This window comes from Rhineura floridana, chromosome 1 (genome assembly GCF_030035675.1).
Source record: "Rhineura floridana isolate rRhiFlo1 chromosome 1, rRhiFlo1.hap2, whole genome shotgun sequence".
In the NCBI taxonomy this organism is placed as follows: Eukaryota; Metazoa; Chordata; class Lepidosauria; order Squamata; family Rhineuridae; genus Rhineura; species Rhineura floridana.
In genome coordinates, this window is record NC_084480.1 from 52476446 (window position 1) to 52501539 (window position 25094).

The 25094-nt window shown below is 41.0% G+C and overlaps 2 protein-coding genes across 3 annotated transcripts; one reads left to right on the forward strand and one right to left on the reverse strand.

Moving 5' to 3' along the window:
* Positions 1-9919: 9919 nt before the first annotated feature.
* LOC133382209 (small ribosomal subunit protein uS12) lies at positions 9920-16195 on the reverse strand. 2 transcript variants are annotated; one of them, XM_061621890.1, is made up of 4 exons: positions 16087-16195; positions 11509-11668; positions 10715-10835; positions 9920-10108 (listed from the first exon to the last, which is right to left on the reverse strand). In XM_061621890.1, the coding sequence occupies exons 1-4, from the start codon at positions 16088-16090 to the stop codon at positions 9962-9964; spliced, it is 432 nt and encodes a 143-aa protein (XP_061477874.1). In that variant the 5' UTR covers positions 16091-16195; the 3' UTR covers positions 9920-9961. The 2 variants fall into 2 exon arrangements, with proteins under 2 accessions (XP_061477874.1, XP_061477879.1); XM_061621895.1 differs by lacking the exon at positions 16087-16195 and adding an exon at positions 15784-15805.
* Positions 16196-16552: 357 nt separating this feature from the next.
* Positions 16553-21587, forward strand: LOC133382223 (small ribosomal subunit protein uS12). The gene is made up of 4 exons (XM_061621901.1): positions 16553-16843; positions 17656-17815; positions 18893-19013; positions 19599-21587. Exons 1-4 carry the CDS (start codon positions 16840-16842, stop codon positions 19743-19745), a joined length of 432 nt encoding a protein of 143 aa, XP_061477885.1. The 5' UTR covers positions 16553-16839; the 3' UTR covers positions 19746-21587.
* The last annotated feature ends 3507 nt before the right edge of the window (positions 21588-25094 follow it).

The following is a 25094-nucleotide window of genomic DNA, read 5'->3' on the forward strand; positions in this document are numbered from 1 at the left end:
ATATTTACTGAATTCCTGATGTGAGACAAGCAGGAAAAGGAAACTGAGTTTAGCTATTGCCAACAAATCGTGTCAGTCACAACCCTGACTTCACTTATTGGCAAAAAAACTGAAAGGGCAGGGATTAGAGCAGCCGAGAGCGGCTGACATTTCGATTTATTTCTTTTGAACCAGACCACCTAGAAACTTAATTTTTAAAAAAATGGAAGCTAAGAGTCCAGAGATTAAGATGAGTCACCCAGAGACCTGTAGAGAACCTCCAAAAACCGGAGTCTCTGGGTGAAAACCGAACACCTAGCAACCTTAGTTTGTAGGGTTGGTCTGGTTGATGTCTTTGGATCCCCTTTCCAGCTTCTGATTTTGAATCTCTACAGCTGGAGTTACCAGAAAAACCTGCTGAACTAGTCAAATCCTTTCCTAAGCTAATGGGTCCAGCCAGGTTGATCAAGTGCTCCATTAACATCTGTAAGGATTTGGCCAAGAAAATATATGTTGCTATAGGAACAAGGGTAACTCACTCCCCTCATCTGGCTGAGGCAGGAAATGGTTTGTGTGTGTTAGTCTGATTTGGAGATGGAAGCTGGAAAAATAGAGGCTTGCTTCTCTGCTGAATCCCCAGCTTTGGGGACTCCCCTTGAAACATAATGGGGAAACAAGATATGTTGGAACATTAATGCTGTGATCCTCTCCATCTTATACTTGGGTTACATGTAAATAAACTGTAGATCATAAAGACACCACAGTCTCCAATGACATTTCTTCCAAGGAAACCAAACCTGGGTAAGAGCAGGAACCCCTACAAGTCTCACACTGCTTGGAGATTGGGGTGTGCACAACACTATATCACCCTGTGTCATTCTTCACTCATGCAGAGGAGGAAGTAGGCACTAGTTTTTAAAGTTCCACAGACTCTTTGTTTCCCCCCAATACTATGGACTAACACAGCTTCCTCTCTCCTATTTGTTATATGCAATTTAGACAAAAAGAAACAATGTCAAATGGCTTAAAAGAGTGGGTATGAGGTTTTTTGTCAGCAAACATGTTCAGTTGGCCATCTTGAGCCAACATGAGATAGCCTTAATCCTGGTCTAAAACTGTCAGGGTGTTTTTTTTTTTTTAGCAGTGAATATATTGGGATCTAGAGCCGTTGCAATAGTGGTTCTCCTCCTGCGGAGTCCTGATATTTGCCTTTGAATTATGTTCAGTCCACCATTCACACCAACTCGCCATGGATAATTTGTTATCAGAAAGGAGGAAGGGTGACTTAGCCTGTGCCTGCTTTTGAGACGGGCTCCTGCCTCAAAAGAAGCTTATTCAGATATATCAGTCAGATTTTTTTTTTTTTTTGACTGATTAAACTTCTCCCGGGTAGGGAGAAACGAAGAGATTAACCTCAAAGCCTATTTTTGTTGGGACGACCAGATCTCATTAATTTATGGGACGAGGTCCAGCCGACGAAGGTGGGACGGATTTTCAACAACAAGCTCTATCTGATAAAGCGAACGTTCATCTTATCTTCTAAGAGAGAACGCACTAACAGGCAAGCACCCTTCTTTCTATATTTTTCTTTTACTTGACTTAAATTGTTGCTGTTTAAAAGAGATTTGCCAGATTGATCGGTTTTTGACATCTCACTGGGGAGCCATAACTTCTCTCTGCTACTCACTAATTAATAGCTTATCTCTGTTTTTGTTGCAAAAAGCTGTCCTGGATTTGCATTCTAAAGATATACACAGAAGAGGGATTTCTATTCCAGATTTTTATTTTGAAGAATATTATATTGTCTGAGACTACTCTCTTTTTGGTCTATTTTATTTTGACGAATCTGTTTCCTGACGACCGCCATTAATTGTTTCGATCCTGGGAACTGCATTTTGTTTACTTAAGCATGGAGAGATAAGGCTGTCTGCTCTGTTTATACTGTGATGTCACCAAGTTTGGAGTATTAACCCAATTGTTGCTGAAATAAGAAGTGGTTTTCCTATATTTTTCTTTTAAAATGGCAATTAAGAAAGTGGCTGAGAATCTGGAAATAACTATGTTTCAGAAAATAATGGATGAGATTGAGATAACGAAACAAAACCTGCGACAGGGTTGTAAGGAGCTGAAAATTGAATTGAGTAAAATGAAGCAGGAGATTAAAGATATAGGGGTCCCTGTGAGAGAGGTGACCCTGGAAGGGGTCCCTGTGAGAGAGGAGACCCCGGAGATTGGAACAAACGTGGAACAGGAAAAAGATTTGGAGTCTATGGACTTTAGAAACAAAATCTATTGTTTGGAGACACAGGAGATTAAAGACATAGGGGTCCTTGTGAGAGAGGAGACCCTGGAGACTGGAACAGGGGTCCCTGTGAGAGAGGAGACCCTGGAGACTGGAACAGGGGTCCCTGTGAGAGAGGAGATCCCGGAGATTGGAACAAACGTGGAACAGGAACAAGATTTGGAGTCTATGGACTTTAGAAATAAAATCTATTGTTTGGAACTCAATGTTATCTCTGAAGAAATTAATGAAGATTCTAGAGATAAAGTTATCAATGGCATGGATAATCTTCTGGACTGGAATGATGTGATGGAGCCCAATATAGAGAAAATCTATGGAATTAACTGCAGCCATGTGACAATGGAAAAACTTTCAAGAGATGACCCAGTGTATTTTGAAAAAAAGAACAGAGATATGATTTTACAGCAGTATTTCAGCAACCTATTCAGAATGGATGGCAAGAAAATATTTGGGATAGAGGTAATTCCCATCAGACTCTTACTATATGACTATGGCTTTGACAGCAAGATTATTATGGAATACTGATAATGGAAGATTGGATACTGAAATTACTGGACTTAACAAGACTACTGAAGATGGAAGATGGAAAATGGAACTAATAGGGATAATAGAACAATGGCTACTGAAATTACTGAATCTAACAGATTCTGATGTGATGGATTAATTGAAATGTTTATTTTGACTATGGTTATGACAATAAGATTATCATAATTAGTAATGAGATGGATTAATCGATATGCTTATCTGGAAAAAAAAATTGATAGATATATTTCTTAAAGAATTGAAACCTCTCTTTGACTTTTTGTGGAAAGAATAAAGTAATGTTTATGAGATTTGATGATTAAGTAAGATAACTACTGGAGGAAAGTGATTTTATAATATGACTTAAGAGACAGGATTGTTATATATTATAGACTTATAACTGATTTGATCTTTGACAAATGGGAAGTCAATATTTTACTCTTTATTTTTTATTTTTATTTTTTTTTTCTTTTCTTTTTTTTTTTTGTTTAACTATTTTTGATTTTGTTTTTTGTCTTTGAATGTTTTATGATTTCGTCTTGTATGTTTTATGAAAATCTGAATAAAAATTATTGAAAAAAAAAAAAAAAAAAAGAAAGGAGAAAGCCCATTCTGGGGTTGATGCTTCCACTTGTGAAAGTAAACCGACAGCATCCTGTAGTGGAGATCTGAATGCAGGGTCAGGAGGCATCCCCACTACTTCTTCCTTGATAGGAAACTTGGTTAAGGGGGAGGGAGAGTCTTCCAAGATTAGAGCTCCTAATGTGTAGGGAAAGCCAGGCCCACAGTACCGAGATACTTGGAAAAGAACCTATGTGTGGCTCTCTTACGATTCGGTGATCTGTCGCTCAGCAGCAAATAATATGTCAAAGCCAAATGTGTTTTACAAGTTGAACTTATACTGTGTTCATTGGTGCTTACTCCCAGGTAACCATGCATAGGATTGCAGTCATGCCCCATAAACTTTATTATGAGATTTTATTGGTAGTTTATTTTGAATGTCTGTGTTTTTAAGCAGTGTGTTAGAAAAGCAAGATATATAAAATCTCTGACGATTCTGAATTTTCCTTGGGGACATGGCTATGGGGGCGGTTATGATTAGGATTGCCAGGTTCAGGGCCTGAGACTGATCCTGTATCTTTAGGAGAAGAGAAAGTCGGCCAAGTGCAGGTGTTCTTGCAACTCTGTAATGGGAAAAACCACAAGGGGGAATTCTCCCTTCCCCCTGCACAACTTTTAAAGATACAGAAGACCTCTTTGTTGCCAGGTCCAGCAAAAAGTTGTGCAGGCGGAAGGGAGAATTCCACTTCATGGTTTATCCCATTACAGTGTTGCAAGAACACCTGCACTTGGCTGACTTTCTCTTCTCCTAAAGATACAGGATCAGTCTCAGGCCCTGAACCTGGCAACCCTAGTCATGATGCCCTTCACAACTGTTAGGACTTGCCCCAAATGTGCATGCATTCACTTATAGGATACCTGGTTAAGACTCTGAAGTGAAAAGATTGCCTGTCTGAATTCTGTACATTGCTCAGAAACTGAGTTAGTACACAGCAAGTATTTTGCACTCTGCACTGGCTCAGAGACTACAACTATGCCTTTATCCATGCCATGCTATCATTAAGTCAGTTTTATATTGTTATATCATCCTTCTCAATGAAGGAGAAACATGACCTCTGCAATTGAATGGCCAGGAAGATTAAAATGTTCCCCTACTAAAGGCCTTTCTGTGTTACCTTTCTTAATGTTAAATTTGTGCCCATTTATTCTGTTACGTAGAGACTGTCCAGTTTGTCCTATGTGCATGCATGTACATCTGCAGATCTTAAGTGACTATCCTAAAAGCAAATTTCAAAGACAGGACACAGCAGGAGACCCACTAAGATACCACTATAACCACTGACCTGCACCCTCCTTTTCCTAGGTTTGGCCCAGCCCCCCCCCAATTGGAAAGTCTATGCCCCTAAGTTGCAGTCCAAAACATCTGAAGGGCACCATGTTGGCTACCCTGGTCTAGATGAAGCCAAATACTTACGCATTCTCCTCCCACAGACTAACACACAAATTCCCCCTGCCTTTTTTTTGGCAGTCCTTCCATTCTCCCAATAGACTCCAAAATCTTGCTCCCAATTTTGGCAAGAATGCAACTAAAAAATGGCTCAGGAAATGTCTGCCAGGCTGAATGCAGATTGGAACCACCTCCTGGCATGGAATGAAAAAGGAAGAGTAGATTTCAAGAGCGAGGCCAAGTGGAGGGATTTTCCATGCAGCTGCCTCTGCTGAAACTAAAATCAAGCCTTTACTGGAAGATCATCTGTTACCTTCAGGTAAGTATCTGAGGTAGGATATTCCCCTCATCTCTTTCAAGCTGTGTCATGGCATGGAGTTGGTACAAGCATCTCTAGAGCCATGGTGTCAGTGTGGAACTTGCATATGACTCCCCCTCCACTCCCTGTGGTGTCATAATGAAGCAGGCAATCGTGACAGAAAGGCGGCTCTCTGCCAACATTCCAGTAAAAATGTACTGCAGCCGCAGACAATCCTTCAGGGTTGTATTCTGATGAGTGAACAGCCAGTTTCCAATAGCAATGATGCTCCTTTTGGGTTCAAGAATGATGATGAAAAGGCTAACAGAAAGAAGCAGTTCCCACTGCTGTGCCTAATATAGTGGTAAGACTAGCCTCTTCATAAATTGTATTAGAAGATGCATTCACTTGAGAGGCTGAAAGCATGTGCTGATTTCCTCTTGTTCTCTGGATATGGATTAACACTTGCCATCAATACGGTGATTGTATCCATTCTTCAGATGCAGAAAAACAAAGATGCTATTAGCATGAAGCAGGAAAGCTTTAGCTTCAGCTATTTAGATTTCCTCCACAGCACTGTCAAATCTTGGGGATGTCATGTTTCCTTTTCTCTAGTTCCATGCTGGGCCCAGGAGTGGGGGAGGCTGGTAAGTGGCCCAGGCAGGGCAGTGGCAGCCTGGGCTGGTGGGAGGCCAGTAAGGTTTGTGAGTGCCCGGGGGAGCGGGACTGGTTTGCGAGTGCCTGTATGTTTGGAGGTGCCTGGGCTGGGTGTCTTCCTGTGGATGTCCATGTCTGTGAGTGTGTTTGGGGGTGCCTGGGGTGTGTGTGTTTGGGGGGGTTGGTGAGCAAAGCAAGTTGGGGTTCTGTCCCCCTAGTTACACACAATTTTAAACTGCGAGCCCAACGTGGAAAGGAGCTAACTGCATTAAAGGGCTTTGCAGTGCTGTCTGGCTAGCCTTTGTGTCAATAAGAGACACTCCCCTGCCTCCTGAGCAGCATTTGAAGTATACAAAGAGGGCCTGCAATTTGTCTGCTTTTAAGATAAAGCAGAAACAAAACACTTTATCAGATAGGGATGAAGTGCTTTAAGAAAAACCAGCATAGTGCACCTTAAGCAAAAAGAATAGCTCAGTCATTTTCCAAGCTATACATGCCTTGGTTTAGGAGCAACAGAAGTAGAGCTTGTGACGCCCTTCCCTGGCTCTCCCTGTCAGGTTCCTACCTGCTCGTGGTTACTGCCTGTCTCTAGGCACCACCAGGGACTCCACCAGTCCGGACTGTCCTTTTTTTATGGTTTCTCTCCCCGCTCCAGCACAGATCTCAACAGATCTCCCTGCTAGGCAGCACCACCAGTCACGTCCTATAACCAGTAGTCCCAGAGACTCTGCCTGAGTCTATCTGGTTACCTCTGTGACTGAGTGCTAAAGCTGTCCCCAATCCCTTTGTATCAATGCAGATAATCCTGGTTTGCTCTGAATACTTGTGGTGTTATTCTTCCCTTCCCCGCTGCCACCATTTGTCACTCTTCAGGCTTGGTATTTACCTTACCCTCCCTTCTGGTCTGTGGAACCCCAGCCAAGGATCAGGCCTTTGGTAAACCGAATATATTTATTTAATAACAGAGATAACAAGCTTTCTTTATAAAGGCACTTAAGCATATGGTTTCATCTATCCCTGAGGTACTGGTCTTAGTATTAATCCAAACTGCACACTCTCCTCACATCCACCAACTCTCCACCCAATCTCCTCTCTTAAACCCACCAAAACAACCCACTAACATCCACCATCCACCCAGATTTAACTGTCATCCTTCCATTTATACTCTCCGCCCTTCTCCACCCTCAGCCAATCATCCAGCATTCTACTGCCCATTCACTCCTCCCTCCTCTTTCACTCCACTTACCATGTATCTTCTATTCAAACAGCACTTACCATATATACACTAATACAGGAACATCACAGAGCTCACCCCCAGAAAATCCTGTGCCTACTCCTGCTTGCAGGCACATTTATACACACTTTTAAAGAGGCTTTCTAGCTAAGCAGCTTATATATAACATGGTGGTTCTTCCACAGGTGTGGGGAATCTTTGGCTCTCCAGCTGTTGTTGAATTACTACTCAAAGCTAATCTAAAAAAATGTAACAAGCATCGAGAACTGGGAAGCCTTGGCCCATGAGCGTCCCAATTGGAGGTCGGCCATTATCAAAGGTGCTATGGACTTTGAAGAAGCATGAGTACAGGGCGAAAGGGACAAACGAGTTAAGCGGCAGGCAAGTCAAGCAAATCCTCATCATGACCATCTTCCATCTGGAAACCTATGTCCTCACTGTGGGAGGCTATGTGGATCCAGAATTTGTCTCCAGTTACTTACGGACCCACCGTTAAAGACCTTACCATGGAAGACAATCTTACTCGGCCACAAGTGATTGCCAATGAATGAATGGATATAACATGGTGGTTCTTCCACAGGTGTGGGGCATCTTTGGCTCTCCAGCTGTTGTTGAATTACTACTCCCATCAACCACAGCATGGCCAAGCTTGTAGTTCAGCAACATCTGACAGGTCAAAGGTCTTCCACCCCAGTGTCAAGACAAGAGATGGGCAAGCTCTACCCCTCAGAAATACAATTCTTTTGTAAAGAATTAAAAAGAAACTGTTTCTTAGCTCTTCAGAGGCCTTGAAAATGACTCTTTGCTCAGCCTGCCATTTGCAGGGCCGCATTCAGAGGCTGCTGGAATGAAAACCAAGGGGGCAGAGGTTCAGTTTGCCCTAAGAGCACTTCATCTTTGGCGGCCAAAGCCCCCACAATTCCTAGCATCTGTCTGGCCTGTTGAAAATACAGTGTAAAACTATTATTTATTGGCAAAGATGTACTACCAACATTAAAAAAAATGATGCTAAACTAGGTGTTCCTTGGTCTTATCCAGCTTATCAAGGGGCTAGAGCAACTCTCCTATCAGAAAGTTACAATATTTGGCACTTTTTAGTTTAGAAAAATGGCAGGGGGTAGGAAAGAGGTGTGTGTAAAATAACGCATGCTGTGGACAGACATGTTCTTCTCCTTCACGTAATACTAGAAACCAGGGTCATTCAAAGAAACTGAATGTTGGTAGATTTTGATAAGATTTTGATAAGATTCAGGACAGACAAAAGGAAGTACATCTTCACACAGCTCATAACTAAACTATGGAATTTGCTGCTACCAACTTGGACGTCTGTGAAAGGGGTTTACAGAAAAATTCGTAAGGATAAAGACTATCAATAGTTACTAGTCATGATGGCTGTGTGCTACCTCCAGTATTGCCTCAAAACTACTGGTTGCTGAGAATCCGAGCCAGATTCAAGGTGCTGGTTTTGACCTATAAAGCCTTACACGGTGTGGGACCACAATACCTTGTGGAACGCCTCTCCCGCTATGAACCTACCCGTTCACTTTGTTCAATATCCAAGGCCCTCCTCCGGGTACCAACTCATCAGGATGCCCGGAGGATTGTTATTAGATCTAGGGCCTTTTCTGTAGTGGCCCCCGAACTGTGGAACAGCCTACCTGTGGAGATACGCCTGGCGCCTTCGGTACTTTCTTTTAGGCGCCAGGTTAAGACCTGGCTATACTCCCAGGCATTTTAATGTTCAATGTGTTTCATTTAATTTTTTTTTTCGTTTAACTTGTTGCTGATTTTATTGTAATTTTATTGTAATATTGTATTTTAATCTTGTTTTGTTCACCGCCCAGAGAGCTATTCGCTATGGGTGGTTTAAAAATGAAATAAATAAATAAAAATGAAATAAATAAATAATCATACAGTAGTAGAGTTGGAAGGGACCTGTAAAGCCATTGAGTCCACCCCCCCACCAATGCAGGAAGCCAAGTTAAAGTATTCCTGACAGATAGCTGTCTAGCTGCCTCCTGAATGCCTCTAGTGTTGGAGAGCCCACCACCTCCCTAGGTAATTGGTACCATTATTGTACTGGTCTAGCATTTAGGAAATTTTTCCTGATGTTCAGCCAAAATCTAGCTTCCTATAACTTGAGCTCATTATTCAGTGTCCTGAACTCTGGGATGATCAAGAATCAGAAGTGGGAAGAATACAGTTGTATTAAGGTCCTGCTTGAGGGCTTCCCATGGGTATCTGATTAGCTGCTGTAAGAACATGATGTTGGATTAAATGTGCCTTAGGTCTGATCCAGCAGTGCTATTATGTTAAGAGTCTTAGAATCCTGGGAAGAGCTAATAGAAACATGCATAAAATACCTTTTGACCAACTAGTGAACAAAATTCCAGAAATATGAGCTCTTAAAGTTACATGTAACTTTGAAGTGTACATGTGCAAAGCAAATTTTTAAAATTAAATGGTGTTCCTATGTAGCATTATTAACTTGGCATCTAAGTGTGCTCAAAGAGAAGCAAGGTTAGAAACTGAAACTAGACTACATGAGCCCATCGTTTAATTATCACTCTCTTTTTCCACAATCTCCAGGCTTAAACAGGAACTATGCTATTTGGAATACAAACTTTGTAACACTGACAAATCAAGTCATGCCTCCTGCTGTAATACTAGCAAAAAAACCCAACAGCCTGAAACCTTGGATCTAGGTGGAAAGAGTTCAGTTTAAGAAATAAAACGGATTTCAAGATAATCTTTCTTGAACTCTGCTACACAAAACTTGGGACCCTTGCAGGACCTGCCACTGATATCCTAATAATTTCCATACTAAAAGAGTACCACAGATGTTGAGCATGCCATTTCTAAACAATATATAATGCCCAAACCACAAAAGCCCACATGATAAAAACCATTGGAAAAGTGTTTCTTAGGAGAAAACTTTATTGAGAATCTTAACAAACAACTTTATGATCTGGGTCTCTCCTTTTTGCCTTTGTACAAGGCTAACAGAGAAACATTTGCTACTTTGACAACCTTGAAACGAACTCCTGGAATATCACCGACAGCATGACCCTTCCGACCAAAGCCAGCAACCAGAACTTCATCATTCTCCTAGAAATAAACAAAACAGGTAATAATTAGCCAACCAAATTCTTCCACCCCCATTCCCATTCCACAAAGGCTGTAGTCCTACATACACTCAGTTCTACAGCATCACAGCTGAAGAATAGGTGTGTCAATTTTTCTGAACCTCTCAGATGTATCTATAACCCCCTCTTGAGGAAAGTTTGAACTCTTGGAAACTAAGATCAAAGGCCAAGTATTATTTTCCACAAATCTCTTTAATCTCTAAGCCCCCCGCAGTTGCACTCTTTAGAGGTCCAGTATTCCCCCTCCTCCCCAAAATCAGCTTCTAATTTTCCTGCACACAAGTGTGTGTGTGGGAAGCCTCAATTGGTTCCTGTACCCTTTACGTACAAGGCTTGTGTTCTTGGACAAGTGCCTCCCTGGAGCTTTCTGCAACTCTTTTCTTGTACACTCCCAGACTATTCTCCTACATACACCTTCAAAAAATTAAACTACATTACCGACCTTTAAGTCATAATTTCACATTACACTACCTCTGTTACTATACAGAGCAGTAAGACGTACACGTAATAACTGTTTTTTGCATATCACTCTTATACTGGTTTGGTTTTTTTAAAATAAGTTCTTCACCTCAATGAAGTTCAAACAACCATCATTAGGAACAAAGGCTGTTATTTTCTTGCCATTCTTGATCAGCTGGACTCGGACACACTTCCTGATGGCAGAATTTGGCTGTTTAGCCTCTACACCCCTAATATAGAAAAAGAGAGAGAGACATGGTAATTTTAGCCCCATGGTCCATACACTGTCTTAGCTAGAACAGCAAAATAACACTACATTCATCAGAAGGTTTTTAAGTAGGCATATTTTGCAAAAACTCCTCAAAAAGAAATAGCCATTCAATGATCCACTGACTATGTATGAGGAACAGTTCAAATTCACTGTGTTTAGATGAGAATAAGATATCCCAAAAGTGACATCTTCTAAACAATAAAAAACAAACAATATTGACAGCACAAAAGCCTCATGCAAGACACAAATACTAAACTACATATCAGACATAGATAAATAAGCCTAAGGCGCACCAATAGCCATTAAGCTTTCCAAAATATTGTCTAAGGTAATTTAAGTTCCAGTTCTATATGGTTACCTGGGAGTAAGCTCAACTGACATTAATGAGAATTACTTCAGAGTAGATGTGTAAAGAATTGTGTTTCAAGATGTGATCAAAAATGGCAACACTAGTTTAAGCTATGCAAGTTTTGTATCTTTCCTTAGGGAACATAGGTAGATGCTGACAATCTCCTCTGCCAATTGAATCAACAATTGAGCTTATGTGTTTATGCAAGTACGCAATACAAAACTCTTTAAAGGAAATGGAGTAGGTGAAAAGCAAGACCCTATGCACTTTTAATGAAACTCACACTTTTTCCAGGACAATTCCTTTGGCATGGGAAGCTCCCCCAAACGGGTTGGCTTTCAAAGCAGTACCCAGGTGGGCCTTCTTGTACTGTTTGTCATGCCACTTCTGATCACGTCGGTGACTGCGCAACTTCCTGGCAGTACGAAGCCCACGACACTTACCTAGAAAACAGTACATTAGAGGTTACTGGAGACAAGTCATTAAGTTCACAGATCAACCACAGATCTCAACCTTCCATTTGCACTGTGGCAGGGTTCATAATACCCCATTTTTGAATACCTAATCATTATTACACTAAATTTACGTAACAGTTTCTATTATTATATCATCATCATTTATTTATATAGCGCCATCAAATGCATGTGACCCTGTACATAAAACAAAAAACCCAGTCCCTGCCAAAATGATGTACAATCTAAATACAAAACCTAGTTTTCTTGCACAATCATATTTAACGCATTGATGATAGTCAATAAAACCTGGAAACAGTTTAGCTTAAAATCTTAACAAACCATGTGCCTATGAAAGGAGATTTCTCTTGATCAAGTAGTAAAACAGCCCATACTACTGCTAAATGACCTTCAAAATCCTATACACATGTGTAGTAATCGTTAGTACATCTAGAGTTCCAGCCTGGCTTCCTTGTTCCCCAATATCCCACTCAGCAGCTGTATTGGAATTGTTTTATTTTAAAGATTCTTAATTGCTTTATTGCTTGTTCTTTGCCACCTGGACTCCTTTGGAAGGGCATTATATAAGCTTAATAATTATTATACAGCCACAAGAGTGGCTGTATACTATAGCCAGTGTGGATTTTTAACATTCTGCAATGTTAAATTGAAAATACCCCCCTTCCCATTCTGATGCTTCCCATAAACTCATTTCAAAACAAAACCTTACAAAACCTATAGTCCTGAACTCAGAATCACTTGCTTAACAACCCTGTAAATTTTCATGATACACAAAACAGAGAGATTTGAGAGTTCAAAGTATAAAAAGAGGGGGGGAAACCCAGATCCCCTTTGGACTTTTTTCTGTCAGAGTTCTCATAATCTGTTGAAATTCATTAAAAATCAGCCGTGTTCAGAGTACCTGTAATCCTATTACTGACCTTGCCCCATACTCTGACCTTCATCGTCTGCAGATTAAAAGTTTGAAAAATAACTGGCTGATTCTTAATTTAACAAATTTTGGCTTGAACTCAATGATAATGTTGGGCATGCTCAGTAAGAACCAACTGTCAGTGTTCTAAAAGCCAGACTCACAGCTGCTGGGCTTGGCTAATCAGAGGGCCACACCCATACCAGACTTTGATTTCACGTGAGACAGTCATGGCTTTCCTCAGAGAATCCTGGGAAGTGTAGTTTGGAAGGGTGCTGAGAGGAGACTCCTATCCACTGACAGAGCTCCAGTGGCCAGAGTGGTTTAACAGTCAGCCACCTTGACTGAAGCTCTGGGGGGAACAGGGCGTCTCCTAGCAACTCTCAGCACCCTTCGCTAACTACATTTCCCAAGATTCTCTGGGAGAAGCCATGACTGCCTAAAATGAAATAACAGTCTGGTGTGAATGTGGCCAGGGACAGCTTTGGTTTAAATTTGGGTGGAAGGCTTCATGTGCCTGCTGTAGAATAAAAAGGTGGGGGAAACGCTGAAAAGAATCAATACTGTTCACAATGCTTTCCTTTTGGAAAGGGGCTTCCCCTCTGCCCAGTGACCACCCACCCAATCTCCTCCCCTCCCCCTGGTCAGTTTTACCTATCTTAAGCATGATTACACTAGAGTAAATACCACTGAACTCAATAAGCATGCAAATGATCAAACCTGCCCTCCCCTCCCCTTTCCTTTGCCCCCCTCTAATCCCCTCCTTCCCCCTCCCTTTCTCCTTCCTTCTCCTCTCCCCTCCCTCTCCTCCACCCCATGGTCAGTTTTACCTATCCTAGCCATGATTGCATAGGAGTAAATCCCATTTAACTCAATAAGCATGCAAATGATCAGATCTGCCTTTCCCTTTCCTCTCCCCCCTCCCCTCCCCTCTTCCTTCTTCCCTGCCCACTCCAGCTCTCCCTCCCCCCCTCCCGGTCAGTTTTACCTATCCTAAGTATGATTGCATGGGAGTAAATTCCACTGAACTCAATAAACATGCAAATAATCAAACCTGCCCTTCTCCTCCCCTCCCCCTTCTGCCCTCCCTCCTCCCCTCCCTCGCCTCCTCCTCTCCCCAACCCATGTGATCAGTTTCACCTATCCTAAGCATGATTGCAGAGGAGTAAACCCCACTGAATTCAAAAAGCATGCAAATGATCCATTCTCAGCAAACTTGCACAGGATCCCATTTCTTACCTCCCGGATTAAAAAGCAGAGAAATTCACTAATAGGCAAAAAACCTTGCAGTTTAAGAATGTACCTATAGCCAACAGATATTTCTATCGAACTTTAAAAAGCAAGGAAATTGGGCAGCTATAGTGAATGCACCAAGGGAGTAGGAGACCTGACCTCGTCTCTGAGATATTGGACTGTCCTACAAATTTGTCAAAATGCAAACACAATTTGCGTTGGTCTTTCACAGTCCAATTCACTTCCTTGGACAGCTTGGAAGAATTTGGTAACATGTGCCTCTGAGCATATGGGGAGTGGTGGCAACACCTGCAATCAGCCCAAATAATAGAAAGAAGACATGTGCTGTGCAGATCTTGTTTTAACAGGGAGGAAGCAACATTATTAAGCCAGTTGATATAGTTCAGATAGTCACTTTAAATATGTCTGATTTACTTTGCAATTTTAATGAAGTTTCTTATAGGAAATCATTTTCTGTTGCTTCTATTTCTGTGAATATGTGGAATACAGCAACACTTTGCAAAATTTACACTAAAAAACCCTCCAAAAATAATTGTGGAATAATGGCACTGAATAGTCTCCAATGAACATCAGGAGTGTTTCAGTTTGTACAAGATAAAATAGTGAGAGGTGAAACACATTTTAGCAAAATACTAGGTGTGCTCTATGTTTTTAATTGACACTGCCCACCTTGCTTAAATGAAGTGGTTTAAACATAGCAGGCTGAAAACATGTATCTTGGACAGGCTATGTGTATTTTTTCCAACAACTAGAGTCATTCCTGAAGTAGCAACATATTGTAATCAGTCTGATTTTACATTAAACTGGTTTCTGATTCAACTGTTAATGCACCCAAAATAGAAATAGAACATAACCTCCAGTTTGAAACACAAAAGGCTGTCTTCACCATCGTATGACATTGACCAATAAAAAGGCTCTGAAATTAATAAAAATAAATTTGACATAGGCTTTTAGGATGAATAATGAGGGAAATAAAATTTTCTAGATTAGATTCTCCATAAAAACAACACAGGAAAGAAGCAAAGTGAGAACACCAACAAACATACAAAAATGTAATTCTCCATCTTTGGAGATGGCAGGTGTTGCCACCACTCACCATATGCTCAGAGGCACGTTACCAAATTCTTCCAAGCTACACAGGAAGTGAATTGGACTTTGAAAGACCAACCCAAATTGTGTTTGCTTTTTGACAAATTTGTAGGGCAGTCCAATATCTCAGAGAGGAGTTCAGGTCTCCTCCTCTCCTGGTGCATTCACTATAGCTGCCCAATTCCCCTGCTTTTTAAAGTTTGATAGAAATATCTGTGGGGTATATGTACGTTCTTAAACTGTAAGGTTTTTTGACTATTTAGTGAATAATAATATATTCTGGCACTGGGTATTAAAATTCTGAAGAAAAAAAATCAGGAAACTTTAGAACCAAATTTCAACACGAAAGTCACATACAACATTTCTAAATTCATTCTGATCACAAGTTCTGAGCTTTTTTGAGAAGCAGAACCTGGAATTTACTGTGCACAATTCAAACAGTATCAATATGTGTGCTGAAACAGCTTCTAACGGCAACTTCATAGCAGTTTACACAGCATAATGCTTGCTTGAGTGCATATGGCACATGAAGTAGTTTTCACATATATGCATGCTGCACTCATCTTCCTTCCAAATACTATTTTGCAGACATGGCAGCCAACTAATTCTCTGCTACCAAAGGCGTACCCAATAGCCTCCCAATTAGCATTTTCTCTATAAGGAAATGTTTTCTCTTCTGTTATTCATGTTCCTTGATCTACAAGTACATCCATATTCTTCAATAGGCGATGACATCGGTTTCTCTCTGAAGTCTTGTATTAGTGCACCATCCTAACTCCCACAATGGCCAACTAAATTTTATTTGTTTAAAGTCTTTCTTAACTACCCTTACCCATTGATCGACGCGGCCTCACCCACTTAAGCTAGTGGCCATCGGCACATCTTGTAGCAGCGAGCTCCACGGATCAATTATACGCCGGGTAGAGAAGGACTATACCGGCCTGTCTCCAAGGGAGGCTGCCCGCCGACTCTTTTGGCGGCGGCGGCTGCCTAACTGATTTCTCAACGGCAACGGTCGCTCTCGAAACAGTCGAGGAAAAAATACCCCCTTTTTCCTTCACACCCAAGCCCCGCGGGATCTCTCTTCCTTCCCGTTCCCTTGATAACGGGGTGCCCCCAACGCAGAGCTACTCACCCATTCTGTCGTACACAGATCCCGAGGAGGAAAGAGAAAGACCCACAATCCACCACGGCACAAATTCCCCACTCCGAGGACCTCAGAAAAGGCTGACCTACCTAGCGCCTGCCTAGAAAAAAAAGCCTACCATGAGCGGGCTTAAGAAACACGGCAGGTACTGCATAAGGCGATGCATTATGGGAAACGTAGTTCTCAGCCTGCGTCGTCTCGAACCTCCCAACAGGTATTAGAAGACCTCCACACACACGTTTTACCTCTGTACTCCCTCCCAAACGTAGATTTCCCCTGAGGGGAGGAGGGTATAGAGATAGGAAGCCTTTGCCCCCGTAGTTCTTCTCACTACTTGTGACATTTCTTTGCCATATTAATTTCCACGTGTGTGCTTCTACATGGCTTTCAACATAGAGAAAGTACGGCTAGAGCGTCTAATATGGCTGCTTTCATTTTAAAGGCGGAAGTTCGGGAGCGGGTGCTGACTGTGTTTCTGTCCCTCTGTTGGGCGAGATAGTGATAACACCTCTTTCTGCATGTTCCTAACGTATCAAGAAGACTCTCGAGTTATTTCGTGGCTTTCCTGGTCAGTTTTCGGCCCCAAGCATATGCTTCTCTTTTACCTCAGCCAGATAGGAAGCCAGGCACAAAAGTAGGCGCCCTGCGTGAGGTCCTCCCTGAGGTAGCGTGGAGGTGCCGCGTTGGGATCTGGGTCTTTCTCTCTGATACGTTTCGGCCCGGCGGGCAGTAGTAAGGAGGATGGGTGAGTGGAGCGAGATTTTTTTTTCCTGGGACGGGCAGTTTATAGCTTTGCTGGGGTTAATTTCCGGGTGACTTGTTAAGAGGCTCTTAATATCGAGGTCGATCCGGCTCCGGGCTGGGTCTGTGAAGCAGCGCTGGGCTGCTCCACGTGTTTTCTGTACAAACGCAACACTTGTGCTTGCTGACTACCCCTTTGTTTTATCTTTTTTATCCTTTCTACACATGTGCTTAACATGGTGCACAATACTGTAAAAAAATGTGGAACAAATAATTATTATGGCCAGTAAAATGCTATCCCCAGGATGCCTCCTTTGATGTCTTCTAGATCCTAGGCGAAAGGTTTTTTTCTGCACCTTTAATTGCATTTTGCTGCCAATTGATTTATTATTGGTTTTACACTGTGTTTTTATTATGTTGTTGGTAAGTGATGCTACAAAAAGTGGGTCACATCACTATTTGTCGCTTGTGAATAGATTCAGCAGAAACTGTACTGGAGAAAAGGTGATGACAGTTTTTGCTGATGCCTGGTGACCCCACAGAGCCATCTTCCACTCTTGTTTTAGAGTGTTCTCCAGAGCAGCTTTTCAGGGGGCTGTATGGGAATGAAGGATTTGATGAAAATCACCTCCCCTTCTTCTACCATGGATGGAATTCTGCTGAGCTGTAGTCTGGATCAAATGACTGGGTGTTATATAACAAAATATCAGCCATTTAAGGTTAAGCACAAAAATCAGTAGTAATACTAGTTAAAATTCTGTGAACAAAAGCATGGGGAAATTGATACCATTTTCTCACTCCGTCTTGTCCTTTTAGGCAAGTGTCGTGGTCTTCGTACAGCCAGGAAGTTGCGCAGTCACCGCCGGGACCAGAAATGGCATGATAAACAATACAAGAAAGCCCATCTGGGCACTGCTTTGAAGGCCAACCCTTTTGGGGGAGCTTCCCATGCCAAAGGAATTGTCCTTGAAAAAGTGTGAGTAAAGTAATGAGAGAGAGAATGTGAATATCTCATTCCCCCCCCTTTTTTTTGTCCTAGCAACAGAAAGCGCCTTGGAACTCCAGTGCAGCATGTAACACATTATTCCTCTATTACTCTGACTGTATGCAGATTTAGACAAGTCTAAGATCATTGATATCACTGGGCTTAGATGATTCTCAGTAGTTGTATCAAATACTTACACATTTATTATGATGTAAGCTTTTGTGGACTACAATCCACTTAGGTGTATGAAGCATTCTGGAAAGGGACTGCTAACAGTGAGACTGGAAGTAAATGAAATGCAGAAAGGTACACACTGTGAAAAATTGTGTTATTCAACAGTGGCTATTCACAAAAAAGTTTTGTTGATAATACAGACATCCTGGAATTGGTTTATTTCTTAAACTGCACAGGAGTGGCTTCTCTATATTTGTTTTACATCCTCGGTGCCTTAAGGATTCTCTGTCTGGAGAGATTAAAAATATTTTGTCATTCTGTTCAACAGCAACACTGTGACTAGCATACTGTTTACAAAATCTTGTATGAATCAGTTCTCCTGTATTTTGGGGGATATTAAGTTTAGGTGGTCTAGACTAGAATCAGTTACTGTTTACTCAGAAGTAAATCCTATTGAGTTCAATGGGGCTTACTCACAGGTGAGTGGATGTGGGATTGCAGCCTAATATATTAAATCTTAAACCATGAATTAAAATAATTGTGGCTTTTTATTCAATTTGTGAAATGAAGGGTTCGGCTTAATGCACTCTTGGGAATAAGTCCAATTTAATTCTGTTAGACTTATTTTTGTGTAAGGATCCATTGGATTAGGCTGTGACTGTATTTAAACTTGATAGACTTGTGAACAGGGCTGTGTGTGTTTCTGTCTAATGCCAGTGTCATTTGCATTTGAAGGAACAAAATTTGTGTTTTGATTTTAATTTCTATATCCTAAGGAGATGCATGTTGAATATGAAGATTTGTGTAATTGCTACATTTGAATTAAACTTAAGTAGAAATGTAGTTTAGAGACTTACTTCTTGTAACATTTTTGTTGTACATTTCATGTTTCAGTGGTGTAGAAGCTAAGCAGCCAAATTCTGCTATCAGGAAGTGTGTCCGAGTCCAGCTTATCAAGAATGGCAAAAAAATAACAGCCTTTGTTCCTAATGATGGTTGTTTGAACTTCATTGAGGTAAGTGTATTCAAGAAATCATTAAAAAGTATTGTATTTATTTCCTTGTATTTTTAAACCCACATTACGTTATGTTGATCCAACAAAATACGGAACTGAAGCAAGCAAGTCAGCATCAACATACAGTACCATAAATATTTTGAAAACATGCACAACTCTAGAAATAGTTCCTTATGCAGCACATGATATGCTAACAGTTAACAGCAGCTGGCACAGTACCTACCCCTCTCCAAAAGCCAGATCAAAGGTCATAGAATCATAGAGTTGGAAGGGGCCTTGTAGGCCATCAAGTCCAAGCCTCTGCTTGAAGACATCCAGCGAAGGGGATCCCACCACCTCCCTAGGCAGTCGGTTCCATTGCCGAACCGCCCTTACTGTCAAGAAGTTCCTTCTAATGTCCAATCTGAATCTATGCTCCTGCAACTTAAAACCTGTTGGTGGTCCTGTTGGTGAATATAATATGGAGGCTGAGAGGGAAAATGGATTAATGTATTATATTTTCTTGTAGATACAAAGGCTTTTAAAAATTGTTTGTATGTGTACTTATTATGAACAAACATTTCATCTATTATTTTTTAACTACAGGAGAACGATGAAGTTCTGGTTGCTGGCTTTGGTCGGAAAGGGCATGCTGTTGGTGACATTCCTGGAGTTCGCTTCAAAGTTGTTAAAGTAGCCAATGTTTCTCTGTTAGCATTGTACAAAGGCAAGAAAGAGAGACCAAGATCATAATTTCTGCGATCCTGCATGGAGCTCTGATAAAAATTTTCATTTGACAAGGTGTTTTTGAGGAATCTTTTCATAGAAATTTAACTTTTTGTAACATGGCACATTTTTTTTGTAACCCTTTCAAACCCTTTTTCTAACCCTTTCAAACAGCTGTTTCTTTTACATGGCTGTTGTGACTGGATTTTTACAGGAGTGGCTTCTAATTTGTGTACATATAATTGTAGTCTCAGTTGTAAAAGAATTTGGGTTCCATTCTGAACCAAGAAAAAGAAACTGGTATAAAGGATTCTCTCTAAAGAGTAATAATGCCTTAAATTTTCATTTACACAGTTCTTTTATACTTGAGCAGTACTGCCATTTTCTTTTATGCATTAATATAATAACTAAAAGGTTAGATAAACTTCAATTTTGGTTTAATGCTTATGTTGCTAGGCTTGCTTGTTAAAAATAGAAACAAACTAGCCTATTTTAGATACAGCCTTTTGCCTGCAACCTTAAAACGGTCGCTGATTGGTTGTACGTGCTTAATAGGAAAAAAAACCTATTAAAATCAGTGAGACTGACCTTTGATTAAAAATGGATAGAATTGCTCTAGGCAGGTAGCTCTTAACATGTTTTGAGTTATGCATGAAGATTTCCTTTCAAAGATTAATTGATGCTTGTGCATGAGACTGAGACCAAGCTATTTTAATTACCCCAATAGGTTTACTTAGACTATTTAATCCAGCTTCATTTGACTCTTCAGAGGAAATCTGCAGCAACAATGAAGTATTCTATTCCATATTTTGGGTTCTGAGCAACATATTGCTGGCCTTTTTGCTAACACACATTAAAAATATTAATGTTTTGATATCCCAATCCTATTTAATGTCAAGGAGTGGCTGAATTGCCTAGAATGCCAGCTGCTTTATACACTTCCCAATGTACTCATAGCCTAGCTGTAACTTGTGTAGCTATACACTGCAGCACATTTGTCTGATGTCTTGGATTAAGCAGGCAGAAATGATGTGATGTGAATGTGTTGTTCTATCTGTAATGTTATTTTGGCTCTGAAGCAGGCTTCTAACAATGTAACAATACAGGGCCTTGTGAATAGTGGTAGAAGTCACAGAATATATATTTTCCTTTAAACATAAACAGCATTTCTCTACATGGTTGGCTAGAAATACTTCTTTAAAACAAAGAGAAAGAGCCATGTTTCCATGCAGAAGGTCCCAGGTTCAATCACTGACATCTCCAGTTAGAGCTAGAAAAGACCTCTGTCTCTCAATAGGACTTTCTGTTGAGTAGAAGTTGCTAGGATTACGCTGAGTTTCTTATATAAATCACAACTCCAGGAACTAACCTGACAATATTTTATGGCTATTGGTGGAAACAGTCTGGGTTGTTTCTGCGGAGATGGAACAGAAGCGGCAAGAAGACTTTTTTATTTTGCATTTAATGATTTTATTGAAAGTTGAATAATACAAGGGGGGAGGGAAGACAAGAAAAATGACCACCACCACCCCTGCTCCCAAGAGCACACAAAGGATTAGAAGACATTATGCAAAGGCTAACCCATACATGTATACAATAAGTATCACTCTATGTCAGACAATAGAAAAGGATCATTGCTGGCAAAACACTGATGGGATTGTATATACAAAAAAAGCAAAATTGGGATCGAGATTGGGAGATGAATGGGAAAGTAACGAGCCACATCATGAAAGAAAATGAGGGAGAGGGAGAAAAAGGAATTAAGAATTCTAAATTGTTGTGTAGTGAGACAGAAGGCAAGTCTCATCCTCATTGTACTTGCATATGAAACAAAGTCATGCTATTCTCCAATAAAATAGTTCTGTTTTATTTGACTCCGGCATGCTTTCAACTTACAACTTAAGTTTTTCAGCCAGCGCTTAACTGCCAAACCTTGCCATACCAGTTCTCCAGGCTGGCACCCTTTAGGTCAGAAGACAATCTTTTAATGATAGGGGGGAAAGCTAGGAGGCATGAACCTCTGCCCCTGCTAGAAGGGGTTTCACTTGATTCGTATGATTTGCTGCCTTTATGTAGGGACCACTCTGTGAAATTGTTTTGTAGCATATATCCAAAAGCAGATCTGGTATGTGTTGTGTATATATGGGTATGAAAACGACAGCCTGCTTAAAAGAACATGTACCTATTTCATCTTCAGCAGCTGTCACGTTTGAAGGATATTCTTCACAAAGTGTTCATCAGTAACAGATCTTAAGTCCTGAAGTGTCATCTTTCTCTGCAGCTTTTCTCACTTCTGCCTGCCTGAAGAGGTGCTAGTTGCATGTATGAATTACCTATGCTGAAAACCATATAATCGGGTGCTGTTATTCCCTGGATGTAAATGTAAGCTATGTATAATCTCCGGCATTAGGCAGCACAGCTGGTGTCTCCAGGTCTTCATCAACATTTATGTAATCATTCTGGTTGGCACAAGGTTCACTGTGTTGAGCAACATGTTCAGACTTCTTGCCAAATGTGTAAAACCAAAGAGAATTGGAACATCATCGGCTTCTGTTATGGGGGGGAAAGCGTTAGCACCTAACTACTCTGTTTCTCTTACATCATGTTTAGACTGCAACTTTGTAAAACAAGGAAGCCCCCGAAATAGTTTTCTGTCAGGAGGATCTAAGACGAAATAAATGGGAGTTTAACAGAATCTCTCTTATACTACCTTCTTTGCCTATGCTTTTGCTTTAATCTCACAACTAAAATTTGTGGAATTGGTCAGTTGCATGGTTTTACTGTAAGCGTTCTCGGCTGATTCTGGGCAATCCAATGGGGTAGGCAAAGAGCCATCAGCAAGGCAAAAAGTTCGGGTTATTTACCATTGTGGCAGCCTCCATATCAAACCTGTTTGTATGAAGGAGGCACCATGCTGGATCTCCATGAGGGCAATGTGGAACCTCCAGGCTCAAAGGATAAGTAGACTACTTTCAATGTGATGCCCTCCAGATGTTGTAGGACTGCAACTCCCATCAGCCCCAGCCAGCATGATGGAGGTTAATAGTCCAAGAGTATCTTGGATGGGAGGGCAATAATGGTAACTGGTGGTAACTGATCAGGAATGACACCTTGGGGTAGTAGTGGATAACTTGTGAATTGAAAGGAACAATTTTAAAAGATACTTTTTTAAACAGGGGAAGGGTTGTAGTTCAGTGGTAGGGCACATGTTTTGCATGCGAAGGTCCAAAATTCAATTTCTGAAAAAGTCTATTGCCTGGAATCCTGGAGAGCCAATGCTAGTCCATGTCATCAGTACTGAGCTACATGGTACCAAATGGCCTGAGTTGCTATCAGGCAGATTCCTTTGTTCCTAAAAGCGGAAAGAGACCCAAGAGCCACAGTGACTTCAAAATTTATTTATGTATTTTATTTACAACATTTATATACCGCTTTATTGTAAAAAAATCTCAATGTGGTTTACAGAAGGAATTAAAACAATACAATTATTGGCAAAAACAGTTAAAGACGGATTTAAAAACATTCAAAATAATAAAACCAACAATGAGTTAAAAACAAAAAACACAATGGCTTCTACATGCCTAGGCAGGCTTGCCTAAACAAAAATGTTTTTAGCAGGTGCCAAAATGAATACAATGAAGGTGCCCACTTAATGTAAATAGTCAGGGAGTTCCGAAGCGTAGGTACTGCCGCACTAAAGGATTGATTTCTTACAAGAGCAGAATAAGTACTATGTGGAACCCATAATATGGAAAGCACACCTTGAACTTGGCCTGGTAGCAAATCAACAACCAGTGCAGATTTTAGAGCAGAGGTATGTGCTGATAGAGTCTTACTCATGTCAGCAATCGTGCTGCAGCATTCTGCACTAACTGCAGCCTCCATGTCAGGTTGTGCTGCATGGGGATTTCTGTGATGTTGGCTAACGGGCTGCAAAGTTTTAGTTAGGAACGCTGACTGGTTGTGGGATGCTGACTTTTCTGTCTTGTAGGAATCTTGTGGTTGGGTTTGCATGTAGGAAATCATCACTGTCTTTTTTCTTTTTCTATTTGAATTTCATTTACCTCTGATGTTAGTCCCTTACAACCAACAACAGTGGCTCCATGTGGCCAGCTCGACCCCCTTAAACCCTCTGATGGTGCACCTTGTTGGTTTATGACAGTTTGTTTCTTGCCCAATAGTGGTAAAAGGGAATTCACATACTGGGAAGTGTGGCTTCAATTGCTGTTCCCAATCTACTGTCTGTGAAGGTAGACCAAACCATGTGTGTTTTCTCTCTGTCAATTATTACTCACTGGAATTAGATTGACTGTCAAAGTGAGTTTATAGCAACCCACAGAGTAGGCAGGAAAAAGTAGAGAATCTTCTTAACTCTTACTCATTTCTCAAATCATTCTCTGCAGTGAAGTGTCAAGTCTGTAAAGAAGTTTGGAGCAGCCATGTTAAAAGGTAAGCAGAGCATTCCAGGCAGGGGGTTGCCAACCCTAATTTGATATGAATATTGTTGCAGAGGATCCCTAGTCAAGCCTTATCAACAGCACAATCCTAACCATATCTACTCAGAAGTAAGTCCTGTTGAGGTCTATGGGGCTTTGTCCCTTAGTTTGTCTGTTTACAATTGCAGTCTTCAGGGGCATCCCTCTTTGCTCCTGAGTGCTCCCATGTCACTTCTCCACAACATGAGGCTCCTTTCTTCCTACAATGGCTTTCTGGTGACTGGCCTGGCCTGAGGGCACTTAAACCCTTCTTGCCAGAAGTAAGTAGGCTAGATTAAATGCTCCTTCACCAAGTCCTCTAAGCAGGTGAGAAGGAATCATCTTATCACTTCAGCTGGACCTGAAAACACCCTCATTTAGCTAAGATTTCTATCTTAATTTCCAATCAGATTTTTTTGTTTGAATTGTATGCTCCAAGCATCTGTGATTGATGCTTAATGTATCATGCTTAATTACATCACTAGGGCCCACCCCTGAAATCTTAGGGTTTGGGATGCTTCTGACTTGGCAACCCTACCTCCAGCCTTTCTTTTTAAGCTTTCAACAAGGTGAGCTGAAGTAAATTCAGTCCCTGTCTGTTTTCAGGGACTGAAATTTTCCCACCATAGCTCTCCCCCCCGCACTCCAATCCATGTTTATTTCCACAAAAAAAGCTTTTGCTGTGGTTTCTTTTTTAAAAGATGTTTTTGACCTATGCATGTTAGCCACAAATATCATTCCTCTCTTTGCTAGGCTGGGTGTTCATTGTAAGACCTGCATTTTGGTTTCCTGTTAAATAAAAAGTGGTCATGATGAGTACAGGCTGGAGAAGGATTTGGAGATTATCATATCCTCTCTGTATGCCTCAAGAAAAAAATATTTAAAGATGGTAAATCCCAAA

Excerpts from the sequence above, each read along its gene's own strand:
- LOC133382223 (XM_061621901.1), top strand. Across the intron at positions 17,816-18,892 it reads GGAATTGTCCTTGAAAAAGT|TGGTGTAGAAGCTAAGCAGC; the intron begins GTGAGTAAAGTA and ends TTCATGTTTCAG. Across the intron at positions 19,014-19,598 it reads GTTGTTTGAACTTCATTGAG|GAGAACGATGAAGTTCTGGT; the intron begins GTAAGTGTATTC and ends TTTTAACTACAG.
- LOC133382209 (XM_061621890.1), bottom strand. Across the intron at positions 10,836-11,508 it reads GGAATTGTCCTGGAAAAAGT|GGGTGTAGAGGCTAAACAGC; the intron begins GTGAGTTTCATT and ends TTTCTATATTAG. Across the intron at positions 10,109-10,714 it reads GTTGTTTGAACTTCATTGAG|GAGAATGATGAAGTTCTGGT; the intron begins GTGAAGAACTTA and ends GTTTATTTCTAG.